Source organism: Carcharodon carcharias, chromosome 1 (assembly GCF_017639515.1).
Source record: "Carcharodon carcharias isolate sCarCar2 chromosome 1, sCarCar2.pri, whole genome shotgun sequence".
NCBI lineage: Eukaryota > Metazoa > Chordata > Chondrichthyes > Lamniformes > Lamnidae > Carcharodon > Carcharodon carcharias.
In genome coordinates, this window is record NC_054467.1 from 61652837 (window position 1) to 61670444 (window position 17608).

Consider the following 17608-nt stretch of genomic DNA (forward strand, 5'->3'; position numbering starts at 1 on the left):
ACTCAAAGCATGAGACAGCTTGATCGATAGGTTATCACCATTTCGAATGATTGTTAGCAAACTCTTCCCAGTCATTCATGTCAGTGCTGCTGTGCTTTGTGGAGAGCTTCAGAGCAACTAGGCTGTGGAAACTATCGAGGTACTTCTCTCTTGACAATCGCAGGGAAAACCCTGACATGCATTCTCCTGAATTGCCTACTTCCTATGCCTGAGGAAATCCACTCAGAGACATCATGTGGCTTTAGACCTGCCAGAGCAGCTTCTGACACGATCTTTGTTGCCAGACAAACCTAAGAAAAATGTGGAGAACAATCTACATTGCATTCATAGACCTGACCTGACTTGACTCAATAAATTGAGGTTCTGTGGTTATGCTCCAAAAATTTGGATGCCCAAGAAACTTTATCACAATCCTACAGCTGCTTCATGGTGATATGACTTGAGTGAGAAATCTGAAACGGATGCCTTCAAAATCCGGACTCATGTCAAGCAAAGCTCTATGATAGCCCCCATACTATTTACAATCTACCTGACAGTGGCTATTCATCTTAAAGATCAACTGCTCTCTGGCATCAGTATTAAATACCGCCTAGATGGAAAACTCTTTAACCTCAGTTGCCTCCATGCCAAAACTAAACTGACTACCATAGACATAAATGATCTACAGTTTGTGGATGACTGCAGTGTTGCTGCCTATTTTGCAAGCCACTCTCAATCTCTTCAGTTCTGTATACAAGCAACTTGGTCTGCCCTCGAACGCTGCCAAAATAAAACTCAGATCAACCCACAACTAGTGAAACAAATATTTCACCTCCCATTTATGTTGAAGGGATTCTGGAATACCTTCAACAATTTCCCTGTAGAAAAGAGGCATAACTGCTCAAAAGGCCACCATTGATGAAAACATCCAACACCAGATTAGCTGTGCCAGCTCAACCTACAAACTACGGCAGCAAGCGTTTGACAGCAAAGACCTCCATCAGTCCACAAAAGTGCTAGTGCACAGAGGAGTTATTGTCACCACATTTCTGTACTGCTGGGAGACCTGGACTATATCTGCAACACGAGCACCAGAGAAATTCCACCTGCAATGCCTCCGCCGCATCCTCTGGATTCAATGGGAGGACCGTCGAACAAACACTAGTTGCCCTTCTCGAAGACAGCTACACAACCATTTAGGCAATACTCTTGCAAAAACATCTGTGATGGGCTGGATGACTGACTGGATGGCCAAAGATTATCTGTCCCGCCAGGTCCTGTTTTCTCAAATGGCCAATGTTCCAGAGAAGGACAAAGAAAATGTTTCAGAGATGGACTTTAAATCATTCTATGTCAAGTGGGTGTTCCTTACCAGATTCTACACGCTCTCGATGAGATAGAGGAGTAATGCCCCCCAAATGTTGGTGCAGTAACGGTTTGGATGTTCCATCTACATCTATTACTACTCTGGAATCTGCATTTATTAGATCCCTCCACACGCACACTTTGGCACTTGCACCATTTTCAACTTGCAGGAGAGGCTGCTATAATGTAACGCCTACGGGATGACTTATAGACATAATTTGGAACATGAACCGTTCTTTCTGTAGAAGGTTACCACTTATTCTACTGAATACTTCCAAACTACCCCAGGGACATTTGCCACATCAGGTTGTATCAAACAAGTAACCAACATTGTCTAAAGACAGCACCTTCAACAATTTCCCTGTAGAAAAGAGGCATCAGTTGGTCAGGATCTTAACTGTTCACAACCTTTCCTTAACTCACACCAAGTTCCACTCCCCTATTATGCCTGTGCTCATTGACCTACATTGATTCCCAGTCATGCAGCAACGTGATTTCAAATTTTTCATTATTGTTTACAAATCCCTCCACAGCCTTTCTCCTCCCTACCTCTAATCTCTTGCAGCTCTTCAACCCTTTGAGATATCTGCGCTCCTCAGATTCCTGGCTTCTTGAGGTTCCCAGATTTGAATTGCTGCACTATCGGTGCCTGTGACTTTCATGGCTTAGGCCCTAATGTCTGGAATACTCTCCCTACACCTCTATGCCTCCCCACCTCCCTTTCCATCTTCAAGACACTCCTTTAAAACCTACCCCTTTGATCAAACTTTTGGTCATCTGACCTCATCTCTCCTTGTGTGACTGGGTATCATATTTTGTTTTATAATGCATCTGTGAAGTGAATGTTTCATTAGGTTAAATGCATTATACAAATATAAGTTGCTCAAATAATACTTCCCAGAGAGTGCCAGAGCTCCTACTTTAGGTTTCTGCCATGCTGGATAGGCCCCATTGGAAATGTGCGTAAGTGTGAGAAGCATGCAGACCTTCCTTCATCTTCTTCCTGGAGCCAACAAACCTTTTCCTTGGGCGTAGGTTCAAGGGGCCAACTTGACTTTATTGATTTGGTCGGCAACCTCTGCTCATGTAGTTTGCACCTATATTTTTACTGGAGCCTCAAAAAAGTAGTACCCCTTTGGGTGCAGCTTCAGCAGAACCTCCAACTCTTCATTAAAGGGAGCAATGTTGCCCAAACACCTCCATAATGTAATTCCGATTTCTTTAATGGTTGGCTGCAAGCCTTTAGGAGCTGTTCTCTAACTTATTTCTGATTCCAACCAAGTACTACAGACCATTCTTTCCATGCAATTTTTCCTGCTGCTGTTGCCTATTCAAATTACCAGGTGGGGGTCTCTATCTAAAATTGGGACACGAAAGCCTTCTGTGCGGGCACCAGCAAGCCTGTGCATTGGTTACCTCAAGCCTGTTATTGGAAAATGAATGCTGTTTTAAAAATCTTGCATATGTGACTTAATTATTTACTTATTGAATGCTATGTGTAACATTTTATAATTTGAAAATTTGTGATAAGATTCATAAAAAATTAAGCAATGTCTAGCTGGCATCAGTGAATTCAAGGAAATGTTCCTATCATATAATATACTAAGGTAATGAGGGCCATCATTTGCAGATCTTGGTGTACAGTATCAACATTAATCCATGCTTGCCTTTTCTCGCCTTGAGGAATCTGTTTGGCTTAGTTGGTAACACCCTCTCTTTCTGAGTCATTAAGTTGGGATTCAAACTCCTCTCCAGTTCTTGAACTGGCATTTTAGTGCTGCACATATCTTTGGGCATTCAGTGGATGGATTAAGGGAATGGTCACAAATACCAGCATTTAGATGTATCCCAATCTGTTAAAGGAAGCTAGGGAAGAAGTAGCAGATGGCCTGAGGATAATTTTCCAATCCTCATTAGATACAGGCGAGGTCCCAGAGGATTGGAGGTTGACGACGATGAAAGGGTGTGAGGGATAGGCCAGATGATTATAGGCTGGTCAGCCTGACTTCCATGGTGGGCAAATTATTAGAACCAATTCTGAGACATGGATAAACTGTCATTTAGGCTTGGATTGATCAGGGATAGTGGCCATGGTTTTGTTAGGAGAAGATTGTGTTTTGCTAACTTAATCAAATATTTTGAACGTAACAAGGAGGATTGATGGTGGTCGTGCAGTGGATGCTGTCTACATGGATTTTAGTAAGGCATTTGACAAGATTCCATGTGGCAGACCGGTCAAAAGACTGAAACCCCATGGGATACAGGGGATTGCCAATCCAGAATTGGCTCAGTGACAGGAAACAAAGGGTAATAGCCGATTGATGTTTTTGCGAATGGAAAGCAGTTTCCAGTGACGTTCCACATTGCTGTTTGTTGTATATATTAACGATTTAGACTTAAATATTTGAGGCTTGATTGGGAAATTTGCAGTTGACACAAAAATTGGCGTGTATTGATAGTGAAGAGGATAGCTGTTATCTCCAGAATGATATCAAAAGTTTGCTTGGGTGAGTGGAAAAGTGGCAAATGGAATTCAATCTAGAGAAGAGTGAGGTAATGCATTTGGGGAGAGCAAACAAAACAAGGGAATACTCAATATTTGGGAGGATATTGAGGGGGGTTGAGGACGTGAGAGACCTTGGAGTACATGTCCACAGGTTTCTGAAGGTGGCAGGACAGATGGATAAGGTGGTAAAGAAAGCCTATGGAATGCTTTCCTTTATTACACAAGGTATTGAATACAAAATCAAAAATATAATGCTGGAACTGCATAAAACGCTGGTTAGAAGTTTGTGTACAGTTCTGGTCACCACATTACAGGCAGGACATAATTGCTCTGGAGAGACTACAGAGGAGATTTACAAGAATGTTTCCAGGGCTTGATGTTGTCATCATGTTGTCAGCTGTGAGGAAAGATTGGATAGGCTAGGGTTGTTTTCCTTAGAACAGAGGAGGCTGAGGGATGACTTGATTGAGGCGTACAAAATTGAGGGGTCTAGATAGGGTAGACAGGAAATACCTGTTTCTCCTAGCTGAGAGGTCAATTACCAGGGGGCATAGGTTTAAGGTGAGATTGGTAGAAGGATTAAAGGGGATATAAGGAAAAGCTCTTTCACCCAGAGGGTGGTGGGTGTCTGGAATTCACTGCCTAAATTGGTGGTTGAGACCAAAATGCTTAACTCATTTAAGGTACCTCCACGTGCTGTAACCTGCAAAACTAATGACCAGGTGCTGGAAAGTGGAATTAAAATGAGCGGCTTAATTTTTTCTCTATTTTGGCTGGCACAGATGTTATGGGCTGAATGACCACTTCCTGTGCTATAACTTTTCTATGGTTCTATGATTCTATAGAATTCTATGAACTCCCCTTTTTGAGGGAATTAAAAACATTTGTCTTGTCTAAGTTTACCTTAGGGAGGGTATTGATACCAGTTTGATTTGAGTGAAGAACCTCCTGTTTCTGGAGCTATCCCTGAAGACTTATTTCAATACCCTAGAAACCTGAAATCTTTCAACCCCATCTGAGAAGCCATCGATTTCTGTGTCTAATCTGCATCTCTCTCCTTCGTATACCAGGTTGTGCATGGTCTAATTCTAATCTTACTACCTTTTTGAGGTGCTGCTTTTAATCTAATACTGAATTCCTTTAAAAATGTTTGCAAGACCACCTTATGTGAAACATAAGTCCCTAAACTTCCCTTTCCTGAATCTTCACCACTGGCTCCACTTCTATCCTTTAACCTGATGCCTGGGAGGCGAGGCATCTTGGAACTCTGTTTTAGTTGTAGAAAAAGCTAAAGTCCACTCTAATTAATTAAAGATTTTGTTTTAAAAAGAGGTAATTTAAATTATGCAACTTAAGAGGAGCAATTAATATTTATTCTTCTAATGATCGAATATTGGAATATAAATTTCTAAAACTCCCTTCCATGTAGCATAAAATGTCTCCAACTCTTTCTTCGGGTCAGTGATTTTAAGCTTGAGTAAGTCAACTGAGAGAGGATTCTTGCATTTATGGTTTTCTGGGATGTGTTTAGCTTCCCGTAACTCTTTGTCATGGCATATTCTACATAATATTGGCCTTGCATGTCTTGTCATTCTAATTACTTACTAGTCAACAATTATTTACTTGACCTTATGGATCAGCTGAACTTCTGCTCACTACTGAATTCCCATTCAGAACCAAATACCGTTTTTATTCATCTCACTGATCCTCTCCCTATCTCATTCATGTACCTATTTCTATGTTACTTAATGTTTTGAAAAAATGTTCGTGCTCTATTTGCCTCTTTCTCAGCTTAATTTAACAGGTAACTCTGTGAGTTTCAGTATCTAACAAGGTAAAACCAATTGGCTACTGCTAGTTTTTTTTCCTTTAGCTTTTAGTTCATAAATTTATAGGTTGATCTATAATCACTTGAATTCTAGTTTAAAAGCTAGGCTTCCTTTTTAAGCCAGACTTATTGTTGCACCAGACTCGGGTCTCAGCTAAGGGCAGGAAATGTTCTTATGGCTGATGCAAATCAATTTGAAGATGTCCTGAAGCAAAATTTCAAAGTGCTTTATGTTTACTATGGCCCTTTGGGAGGTCATGAATTCTGTTGTGTGGGGTGGTGGGGGTGGGGTGCAGTGGTGGGTGGCTAGAGAAATCCATAATTGCAGTTCAGAAATTCCAGCATCAAGATAAAGCAACAACTTGTATTCATACAGCACCTTTTAACATGGTAAAACTTCCCAAGCAACATAATACGGGAAAGCACACCACAGTTCGACCATTTTGACTTGTTACTGCTGTAGTGTTTATGGTCAGACCTTTGACACGGTTTCAACCACCCATCATATCACAGATTTAAAACTCTCTTGTTAATCGTTGTTGTGAATACAACACATAATGAATGGGCTCTGGCAGCCCACTGCTATTTCACTTAACTGACCATTCCTGTGTGAACCCAACAATAACAACTCTTATTAATATAAAGCCTTTGGTGTAATGAAACGTCCCAAGGCAGCAAAGTATGACACCGAGCCACATAAAGGAGATATTGGATCAGATGACCAAATGCTTGGTTAAAGAGGTATGTTTTAAGAATTGTCTTAAAAGGAGGAAAGTGAGATAGAGAAGTGGATAGGTGTAGGGAGGGAATTTCAGAATTTGGGGCCTAGGCAACTGAAGGCATAACCGCCAAAGGTGGAGCAATTATAATTGGGAATCCACAAGAGGCCAGAATTAAAAGGGTGCAGACATCTTTGAGGGTTGCGGGGTTGGAGAAAATTACAAAGTATGAAATTCTAAAATCAAGACATTGACCTTGTCTGGGAGCCGATGTAGGTCAGCAAGCACAGTGAGTGATAGGGGAATGAGACTGCTGCATTTAAGGATGTATGTAGCAGAGATTTGAATGACCTCCTGTTTACAAAGGGTGGAATATGAGAGAGCCAGGAGTGCATTGAAATAGTCGGGCCCAAATGTAACAAAGGCATTGAGGATTTGAGCAGCAGATGAGCTGAGATGGGGGCAGTCCCAGATGAAGTGTGTTGACTGAGGTCATCATAATTGAACCCAAACTTTGTCCTAACCTGGGACCATGTGGGAGAACTTTTGTGATAGCTATCAGTTGCGTTATTTTTATATTGTTCCATCAAGAATAGCTTTCCAAAGCTAACCTTTTACATCTCGTCATTCTGCCTAACATCAGCTAATTCGATATGGACCAAGCATCGAACTGTGGGATCTTCCTGGTTTATCTAACTTGGTGCAGTTACCTACTAAGCTATTTGCAGAGCTATAGAAGTTTTTTTATAGGCTCTATGTTTACGCAGATTTTGTCAGATTTATTGGCATACACAGCTTTGAAATAAAACCCACTTAAAATAAATGCCACAAAACACACACAATGCATTGTACAAATTTGCAATGCCCATCACAGTGCTCAAAGTTTAATGGCTCTGTACACACTACAGAGGAACCAAACTGCTCTGCGAAATAACCTGTGATTAATACAACCAATCTATAGCCTGTAAAACAATAAACACACACCAATACTTTTACTGTCCAGTCTAATGTAACACATTGGTCATCCTTTCTTCAGTAACGGCAAAAACTACAGAAAAGTATCTTTTTGTAAGTTTGCCCTTTTCATGTGGTCCCAAATAGAGCAGTTTCTTTTCCCAATGCTGAAGCACCTCTTGAAGGTTCTTTAATATGTACCCCTATCTCTCGTTGCTCAGGTGCTTTCACTTTCCAATGATTTGGCAGTTTACTCGTCTCACAATGACAATCCTACTCAGTAACAGATTGTTTAGAATCTGCAATAATAATAGACAGATTGAGTGGAAATGTGCTGCTTACACCCAATTTTGAGGTTAGCTCAATTCACATAACTTCAGTTGCAGATTTGTACAAATTGAGGGAGCACCCTTGTGGAGGGAGTGGAAAACTGTGTAAATGAAATTTTGAGGAAAGGGGATAACTCAAGGCAAGGGAAGTCAAGTGAATGTTAGAATAGGAAACAAAATTCTTGGCAAAGGTCAAAGTACCTCAACTCATCAATGGCCTTTACCTCAGTTGAAGGGAGAAGGGACTGACAGGCAGATGTGAAAGGAGAGGGAATCCAAAGTGCAGGCATAAGTTTGAAGGCAAGTAGGTCAACAGGTCAGCATCAGACTCCCTGTTTGGTTGCTGAAAGTGATGTTGCATGTGAGCAGGGTGGCATTTCTGGCACTTATTGCTATCTTCATAGGGTATCACTGCCTGGAAGAAGGATCTAAGCTTCATGCCATAGCTGACCATTGCTGTCACTGGATATGCAATCCTTTTGCTACTTGGTAGATGTAACTCTTTCAAGTACAAACACATTTCCATCTGTTCCTATTCAGATGAAGTTACATTGTTTCATAATTTGCCATTGTGAGATTTGAACTCTTGATCTTGGGGTTACAAACCCAGTACCATAACCACTTGGCTATTTAGGCCAAGCAAAATGACATTGTTCAGTCCAGTTGCAGTAATTGGAGTACGCCTATTGTAACTCTTTTGAATGCAAACACATTTCCATCTGTTTCAGATGAAGTGACATTGTTTCATAGTTTGCCATTGTGAGATTTGAACTCTTGATCTTAGGGTTACAAGCCCAGTACCATAACCACTTGGCTATTTAGGCCAAGGGCTACTTGGTAGATGTAGGTGTACTTGCAATAGATGTGGGAATGTGTGGAAGAACTTATTTACACAGCATATGGTAATGGCCTGAGTTACAATGATGTTTCTATGATAATCATGTTTTAGGATTGTATCTTCTGATTTGTAAAAGGGTGAGAGTTTGGGACTGTCCATAAAATCAGGGTAAATGAGAAGGGTCATGTGACCTGTGCTGGAATTGACTTGACTGTGAAAGTTGGGTGATAGTAAGGATCCAGGGGAAGACACAAATTATATCACAAAAAGAGGTGACCAATATTTGCATTTGAGGACAGCCACAGCTGTTGCTATGTCCACAATCAAAAGACTTCAAGTTCCCTGAAACCCATAAAATTGTTACTGGTTTCAAGATTGGAAATAGCTGTGCTGAAACCTGTCCCTTTGTTCCCAAGATGAAAGGCTGTTGTGCTCTGAGATAGCGCCATCTCCAAATTGAAATGTTAATGAGCTAAGGTGTTTCCCAGTGCCATGGAGAAGGGGATAGGGAAAGACACTTTAGGAATAAACCCAGGAATATTACAGGGACAGTTGCAGCTTTGGTCTTGTGTAGCCTGCAGTTGAGGGAGCAAAATAGAAGAATGTTAACCAGGTCTGCACCTTAAGCAGAGAATATACTAATCATATCGTTCACTGTGCAGAATGCAGGTGGGAGCTCGCGCTCAGTTTGGAGACAGAGTTCGTAAGGGGGAAAAATGGCTGGAAGATTTATCTAGCTTGAAGATAGAGGAAGAAATCTACAGTACCACTCAATGAAAAGCATTTCATCTTGGGAATAGACAGACAGAGAGAGTCTACCAGGAGCTTTAAAGTGGCTATGGGAACAGACTGGGAGAAAGCAGTCTGCCCAAAGCAGGGACAAGGAGTGCAGAGGCCATTAGGAACCAGGGTGTTCCTAATTTTTAGATCATTGAGCATGAATGCAGTGAAGCCCAAGCTTGAACTGACAAGCCCACAGTCACAAGGTTTTGAAGGAAAGTTGGGGGGTCACTTAGCTAAAAGCTAATGGAAGGATCCCCATGAAACCTCATACCTCAGAGAATAGCTGGAACGCAGACTTAAACTCAATGAATTCCGGAGATCCGTGGCATACTTGTTTTGATTCCGGAAGAAGTGAATGAACCCTCAAGATTATAATGCATAAAGAAACTCTTAGGAGAAATTAGGAAGTAAAAGGGAAACTGGATTAAAATCTAGACAAACTTTAGTGTTGTTACTATTAGTTGCTTTGTTTAATTTTTTAATATATGGTCAAGTTTGTTTTTGTTAGAAACGTGAAATCTTGTGACGTAATTCTTTCATTTGATCACTGGGGTATTCGAATTTCTCTTTTTAAACGTTAATAATCTCTATGGAGATCATAACTGGAGCTCACTGTTTGTGTGGGTCTTGGAAGTGAAGGCGATCAATGAGTTCAAAAGGAAATTGGATGGGCACTATAATAAATTTGCAGGGCTATGGGAATAAAGTAGGGGAATGGGATTGAATGGGTTGCTCTATGGAGAGCTGGCATGGACTTGATGGACTGATTGGTATCCAATGCCAAATTGTGTCCAGTTCTGGGCATCACATTTTAGGAGGGACATGAAGGCATTAGAGGAGGTGCAGAAAAAATCGATGGGAATGGTTCCACGGATGAAGAAATTCACTTACGTAGATAGGGAGATTATGTAAAGGCAAAGCTGGGACTGTTCTCCTTGGAGAAGAGAAGGTTGAGAGGAGATTTGATGGAGGTATTCAAAATCATGAGGGGTTTGGACAGAGTAGATAGGGGGAAATGGTTCCTATTGGTGGAAGGATGAAGGAAATGATTCCCATTGGTGGAAGGATGAAGAAAGATCAAGAGGGAAGATGATAGTATAGTAGTAATGTCACTGGACTAATGCAGAGGTCCAGGCTTAGTGCTCTGGGGACACTGATTCAAATCCTACCACAGTGGCTGGTAGAATTTAAATTCAGTTAATAAATCTGGAATATAACACTAGCCTTAGTAATGGTGATCATGAAACTGTCATCAATTGTTGTAAAAACCCATTTGGTTCACTATTGTCCTTTGGGAAAGGAAATCTGCCATCTTTGCCTGGTCTGGCCTACATGCGACTTCAGACCTACAGCAATGTGATTGACTCTTACCTACCATCTGAAATGGCCAAGCAAGCCACTCAGTTCAATGGCCAGCAAATGCTGGTCTTGCATGCAATGCCCACATTCCATAAAGGAACATAAAAAACAAGAGGGCACAGATTTAAAGTTATTGGCGAAAGCAGCAATGGTGATATGAGGAAAAGCATTTTTATGCAGCGAGTGGTTAGGATCTGGAGTACACTGCCTGAGAGTGTGGTGGAGGAAAGTTCAATCAAGGCGCTTAAATGGGAATTGTTATCTGAAAAGAAAAAAGTGTGCACTGCCATGGAGAAAAGGTGGGGCAGTGGCAATAGGTGAATTGCTTCTGCAGAGGGCCAGCCCTGGCACAATGGTCTGAATGGCCACCTCCTGTGATGTAATCATCCTGTGATTCTATGACTTTGAGCTGACAAGGCTCTCTCTTTGGCTGTCTACTGATATGTTAAGAGTTTCCTTTTGTCCTTGCCAGAATATTTAATGGGGCCTACAGTTAGAGTTAGTGACACTTTGCAGGGCAGCCAGTCAAGATTATGCTACTGCTGTGCTTTCTTTCAGGCAGTGTTAGTGAAAGTATGACTCCTTGTGATTGGAGTGTGAGTAAACATCTAATATTAGTCAGTCAGGAGTTCATATATTTGTGGTAAGCTCCTTGTCCCAGCTGCTTTTAGGGCAAGGAGTCACTGTATTTACTAATTTTTGAACCACAGCTAAGCTTTCACCTCCTTTAGTCTAGATTTTGTTTTAGTTTGGTGGATCTCTTGTCATTTCATATTTGCTAGTCATTAATGATACAAATATTGAGAGATAATAGAGGAGTTCACTTTTTGAAGTCTGATTTTTTGGAAAAATAATAAACTTTACAAAAGAAGCACTTTATCTAATAACTGCTCTGCCAAATTTGAGTCATGGATTTTGCTCATTCCCAACCAGAGGAAGTTATGATCATTGACCTTTTAAGGCAATAGTGTAAATGACCATGTGTTTTTGATACTTGAAATGACATCAAAAGGGAAATCACAACTATAGAAACCATCTCTGCATTTAGTAACAGTTAAAATTAGATAAATTAGATATAGAGAAGAAACCATTTATGATATTTGTATTTCATTGTGCCTTCAACTCTCATGATGACAGTAAGAAGCATTGCCATAAATTTGCTTCATAATTGTTGAATTTTATTCATAGCCTTTACAAAGTCTTTACCCTCTCCAAAGGAGAGCTTCCTTGGAAATGGCTAGTGTACTCTGTTATTTGTACTCTCCTTGGTGCATCAGCGTTACCACTCTGTTGTATCCTGCTTCATCCAACAAAGGTCAATATGATGGGGCTTTTGTTAGCATTGAATTGTAAAATCTTGCGATTTGGGGCATTGTGCCAGTTCTGTTGAAAGAGCTGTCTAATTAGTCGTCCTCATCTACTCCTTGCCCATAGCCCTGCAATTTTATTTCCTCTTCAAGTAAATATTCAATTCCCTTTTGAAAAAGTTACTATTGACTCGGTTTAAACCACCTTTTCAGGCAATACATTTCAAATGGCAAAAATTCACTGTATTACATAAATTATTCATCTTGTTGCAGTAGAATGATTCCCCCCTTTTTCTACCTCTTGACTAATTGCAACAAGATAGGTTTTAAAGAAGTGTTTTACCCCTTGAGTGCTATGACTCTCAAGAAGGCATAAAACAGGCTTTCTTGTAAGTTTTTTTTTAAAATTCATATCTCAGCACCTGAAATGTAGTTGCAACAACACCCTCTCACTGTTTCACACAAGATGCTGTAAAAAAAAAATGATTGCAAAAGAGGTAGAATGCACTTAAATTTTGTAAACAGCCCAAAAAAGTCACTTTTACTCTTATTTTTTGAAATGATAGCTGGGAATGTTACAGGTCTGATGATTCTCTTTTGGTTCACTGAAAACTGTGGAGGTTGGTAGTTTCTGGTGATAAATTTACAGTGGCTTACTTCTGGCAACAGTAGACTTCTGGTTTAGTTCTGCAAATCAGTAGGTACAAGAATAGCCCCACTTTCTCTGCCTGTTAGAGGATGCTAGGCAGGGTCCTTTTGTTGGATGGGATCTCTTCTGACTTGGTCAGAAGACTGTGGTCTCTCTGCCAACCTGACTGACATGGCTGCTCCTCAAGATGTGAGTTAATAAGGTGTTTCTTAACATAAACTGGTTTCCTTCATGTAACCATAGTACGGGTGTTCCCATCATGCACACAAATGGCCCCTGATGACGTCAGCATTGACACACAATGGAAGTTTGAATCTCAGCCATATGCACTTTGTGATCCTCACGCTTATTTTGTGATATTTCAGTCTGCGGCCATCGTACATCTGTTTCGATTGATGGTTAGACAATAATAGTTATCAAGTCCTCAGGAGAGATCAGTTGCATTTTTAATTTCTGGAATGTCCAGAAAGTTGTTTACATTTTAATGACCTGACCATGCAAGCAGGCTATGTAAAGTATGCATCTTTTTCATAAATTTGCAGGCATAACTATGTGGGAAAGGCAATCTCCCCGTGGTTCCAATTATCTTAAACATGTGCCCTTGTTACCAACCTCCTGCCAGTGGAAGCCATTTTTTTATATAATCTAACAAAACTCCTCTTAATTTTGAACATCTCAGTTGATTTTCCCCTTAACTTTCTCTGCTCTAAAGAGAACAATCCCAGCTCCTCTAGTCTCTCCATATAACTGAAGTTCCTCATCCCTGAAATCATTCTAGTATATCTCCCTGCATCCTCTGAAAGGCTTTGACGTTCTTCCTAAAATGTGGTGTCCAGAATTAGGCACAATACTTCAGGTGGCGGCCTAACCAATGAATATTAGTAAACGGCAGCAGAAAGTTTGTTTGCAGGTTGGAAAAAGCTGCAAATAATGCAATAATGCAATTATTTGATAGCTGTTTTGTGGATTTAAACAAATCAAGTGGGATGGTTCTTGAATTCTGGGAATATATTTAATCTTTAATTTTCTTCTAATGTATCAGACAATAAGGGCAGATAAATTACCCCATGGGGAATGAGAACATTTAAACAGGTCATATTTGTTTCAATAACAGTGTCATGGAATATGTGACTGGTAAATTTTCCATTTCATTTCAAGATGGAAATGAAGATGAAGCAGGAGGAGAACTGGGCGAAGAGGAGAATTGGTTCGAAAATGCCTCTGAAACTCCTTCTGAAATCTCCTATTTAGAAGACCTTAATATATCACTTGAGGACAAGCTGCAAGAACAAGAAACTTCTCCAGAAAGCTCCTTGGGGAGCACAACTCCCATAAGGAACTCCTTGGAATTGATAGGTTCTGAAAACGATCGGTTCAAAGACACCCTAGAAAAACAGGATGTGTTGTCACCTGTTCCGTCACCGCTATTGCATGAAATGGGAACCCAAGTATTACATAAACCTATGAGTAGCAATTTGAGACGTCTGTTGGAGGCTGGGTCAATCCATGCCGACCCTGGTCTGGGAGCTACAGAAAAAGATGATTCTGCAGTTGGCCTTGGTTCGGCTTTGCCTTTGTCACCAACTTCTCCTCATGCTCTACAACTAAGTGCTCTTGCTAGGAAGCTAGCTGCTAAACAGGAGCAAAGTAATCATTGTAGTCCAAGTAACAATTTTATGTGGAATCAGGATATTTGGCTGCAAAATTTGTCATCTTGTAGTTTATCACCTGTTTCAGCTACACAGAAGCTTAAGGCTGCTGCAAATGCTGTTCGTCTGGACAAAAGTCTTTCAAGGGAAGAAGAGCCAGTGAGATATAGTCCATACTCATCGCCTTATAGCCCTATACAAAAGCAGTCTGCTAGTTCTGCACTGGCTGCTCTCTCCAAGAAAGTTAGTGAAAGAAGCCTGTCTTCTGCTCAAGATCATAAGCGTCCAGGAAGTACTTTCCTTTCTCTGGCCTCAATGACCTCATCAGCTGCCCTACTAAAAGAAGTTGCAGCTAGGGCTGCTGGGAATATGTTAGTTGAGAGGAAAGATCAACTTATCCCAGGAGATACCTTACAATCTTTGGAAGTGAAACAAGAAAAACTGATTGCATCAGTTCCAGTCGAAATGCTATTGCCAACATCCAAACAGAAGACTATGAAATCTACCAATAAAGGTACGTGCTGTCAAAAGTATATTATTTGAAATTCAAATGTGAAAGTGGTTTCTTTCTTGATTTATGTGTATCTTTTATAAATTGACCTTTTTTGTCTTGTGTATATGTATTTTAGTTTTACCCTGAAGCAGATCTGCTGGACTGTATGCCCTAAAGTGAGATGTTAAAGGTAGACAGGTACCTATGTTAGAGCTATCCTGAGGAACCAGGAAGTGTAGTTTGAGAGGAACCCTTGGGTATTTTATATGTATATAATAGTTCTGCATGTGAACCTAGGCAATGAATGTCAGTAGACTATTTGATATTGGAGTGCAGCACAGCCCGAGTTTTCCCACCACAGGTGCTGGAACAATATCCAATAGCTACAGGGAGATGAGAGTTAAAATGGAGCTAGCATTACTTTAAAATTATAAATCTATTATTTTTGCTCCCACCACAGGTTGTCTGTTAACAGAGAAAGTTGTCAGATTATTTGTTCAACGTCTATCTTGGATGAGCCCCTATTTCCTCCTTTGGGAAAGCTGACGATATCATCTTTGACCCTCCACCACACTCCATACCTTTGCCACCAATTCCATTCCCCATCCCAGTCATTGACTCAGGCTGCAACCCCCAGGCTGTAACTCCAACACCCATTCCACCCTTAGCTGAGCTTCCAAGCTCTAAGAAAGATTGTCTATTTCCATCTCACTGACCACTTGCCTCTACCTCTGCTCATCTGCTGTTGAAAACTCATCCATCTCTTTATCATCTCCAAACTTGACTATTCCAGTGCTCCTCTGGTTGGCCTCCCATCCTGCACTCTGTAAACTTCAGCTTATCTTAAACTCTGCTGCCTGTATTTTGTGCTGCACCAAGGCTTGCTCACCCATCACCCGTGTCCTCACTGACTTATGTTGGTTTTTGATCCTCCAGTGCCTCAGATTTTAAGTTTTCCTCCTTGTATTTAAATCCCTTCATGGCCTTTCCACTCCCTATTTCTGTAACCTCCTCTCATCCTCTCAAACCCCCCATTCCTTTGACTCTGTCCTCTTGTGCACCCCTTCCTCTATGCTCCCACCATTGACACCCTCTAGACACCCAAGGCTGCACACTCTGGAATTCCCTCCCTAAAACCCACTGCCTTGTCACCTCCCTCTCTTCCTTTGAAGTCCTCTTTCTTGACCAAGCTTTTAGTACCCATCCCAATATCACCACCTTTGACTTGGGATACATCTTTTGCTTGCATCTCTGAAGCTTCTGGCGATGCTTTATCTACATTAAAGGTGCTGGATAAATGCAGGTTGTTGTAATTAAAATTCAAACCCCGTTATTCCAAACTATTGCTCACAAATCAGAACGGGGATCATTTCTTAGCGTTGGAAAGAGTACCTTAGTTGGTCTGTAGCACAGGAGAAATTATAGCAGATGTGTACATTATGCAGAAAATGCAATCAAGAAAAGGCTTCAATAATTTTGCGTGAGGTGAAGAGGAAACCTTTGATTTCTTGCTGATCTGTGGTCTAGATCGAAGTGTACTACTTCAGTGAAAATTATTTGAAGTTTTATTTTCCACTACAGTTTCTGAGGACGAGGGAGGAAAATCTTTCCAGTGTCCAATTTGTGGCCTGATTATAAAACGCAAAAGCTACTGGAAGCGCCACATGGTGATTCACACAGGGTTAAAAAGTCACCAGTGTCCGCTCTGTCCATTCCGCTGTGCACGCAAGGACAATCTCAAATCACACATGAAGGTACAATGAAGTGATGACGTAGTTTTGTAAATCTAAATTCATTCCTTTATTAACAACGAGTTTTGCTGGTGAAAGCTGATTGAATTTGCATTCCCACTGTTCTTTCCTGTTGAATTTTGGAATGCAATGTAAATGTTTTGAATAAAGAGATGGAACTTCAGTAACTGCTGACAATTATTAAGATTTAAACTTCATTTCAATCTTAGAATGTGAATAGTCAGAAGGCTATTCTAAAGTTTCTCCAAAGCAATTCCTACACATAAGAACTAAAGAAATAGGAGCAGGAACAGGCCATTTGGGCCCAGAAGAGGCGGCTGTTTAAATGTGGTCCTAAAACTAAGATTGCACAGAATTTAAAAGAATGACAAACTGTAGGTGTATTTTATCTTAATCTGTAAAATGGAAAATTACCACTTCCATCCAAGTTTCTCCCCTGCCACTCTCCTGAAAATATTTGAGAGGTACAGGTTATCTTATGCTTCTTGTAAAACTTAATGAGTGGTCAAAAGCTATTTGATTTGGGTGAGGATTTTATTTGAGCTGGATTCTGTCTTCAAATGTACATGCTCCACTTCACCCCACCACAGCCCAACAGGGGTTGCTGCACTGTGATCAATGGTGAAAGCTCTGCCTGTTTTCCAACCCCCACTGAGCCAGGGGCATATTGCTATCCTGGTGGTGAATATTTAACAGCACAGATTGGAGAATGCAGTGTATATTTAGCTGGGTAACAAACCCGAGCATGTAACTAAAATTTGACTCTGGGAACTTGGGAGGAAAAAAATAGGTTTTTGTCTTGAAATTTAATTGAAATTTGAACTGAAAATAGAGCGTTTCTTTCTGTAAGAAAACAACTGCAAAATAGCAGATTGAAAATATTCAAATATTATTGACCAGTATTTTTAACATGCTTATCATAGTTTTTTTTCAGTATTTATAATTAATTTATGGTAGAGTGCCATGATTTTGACTAATTAATATCTAGAGTATCAAAGCAAAAATCTATGCCAGGAATAAAATGGTTGTTGTTATGCTTCATTAAATGACTCAATTTAATTTCACAAAAAAGGCCAATCTACATTAGCCACATTGGTGG

General features: G+C 40.5%; 1 protein-coding gene across 6 annotated transcripts in view; it reads left to right on the forward strand.

The window, feature by feature from the left end:
* znf827 (zinc finger protein 827) overlaps positions 1-17608 on the forward strand; it is a 156385-nt gene that overhangs the window by 19064 nt on the left and 119713 nt on the right. For all 6 annotated transcript variants that reach the window (XR_005943980.1, XM_041195226.1, XM_041195216.1 and 3 more), the window contains exons 2-3: positions 13775-14779; positions 16340-16512. Coding sequence is in view for 5 of the 6 variants with exons in the window: in XM_041195226.1 (XP_041051160.1) it covers positions 13775-14779; positions 16340-16512 (1178 nt within the window). In the remaining variant the exon portion in view is untranslated. The remainder of the gene's footprint in view (positions 1-13774; positions 14780-16339; positions 16513-17608) is intronic.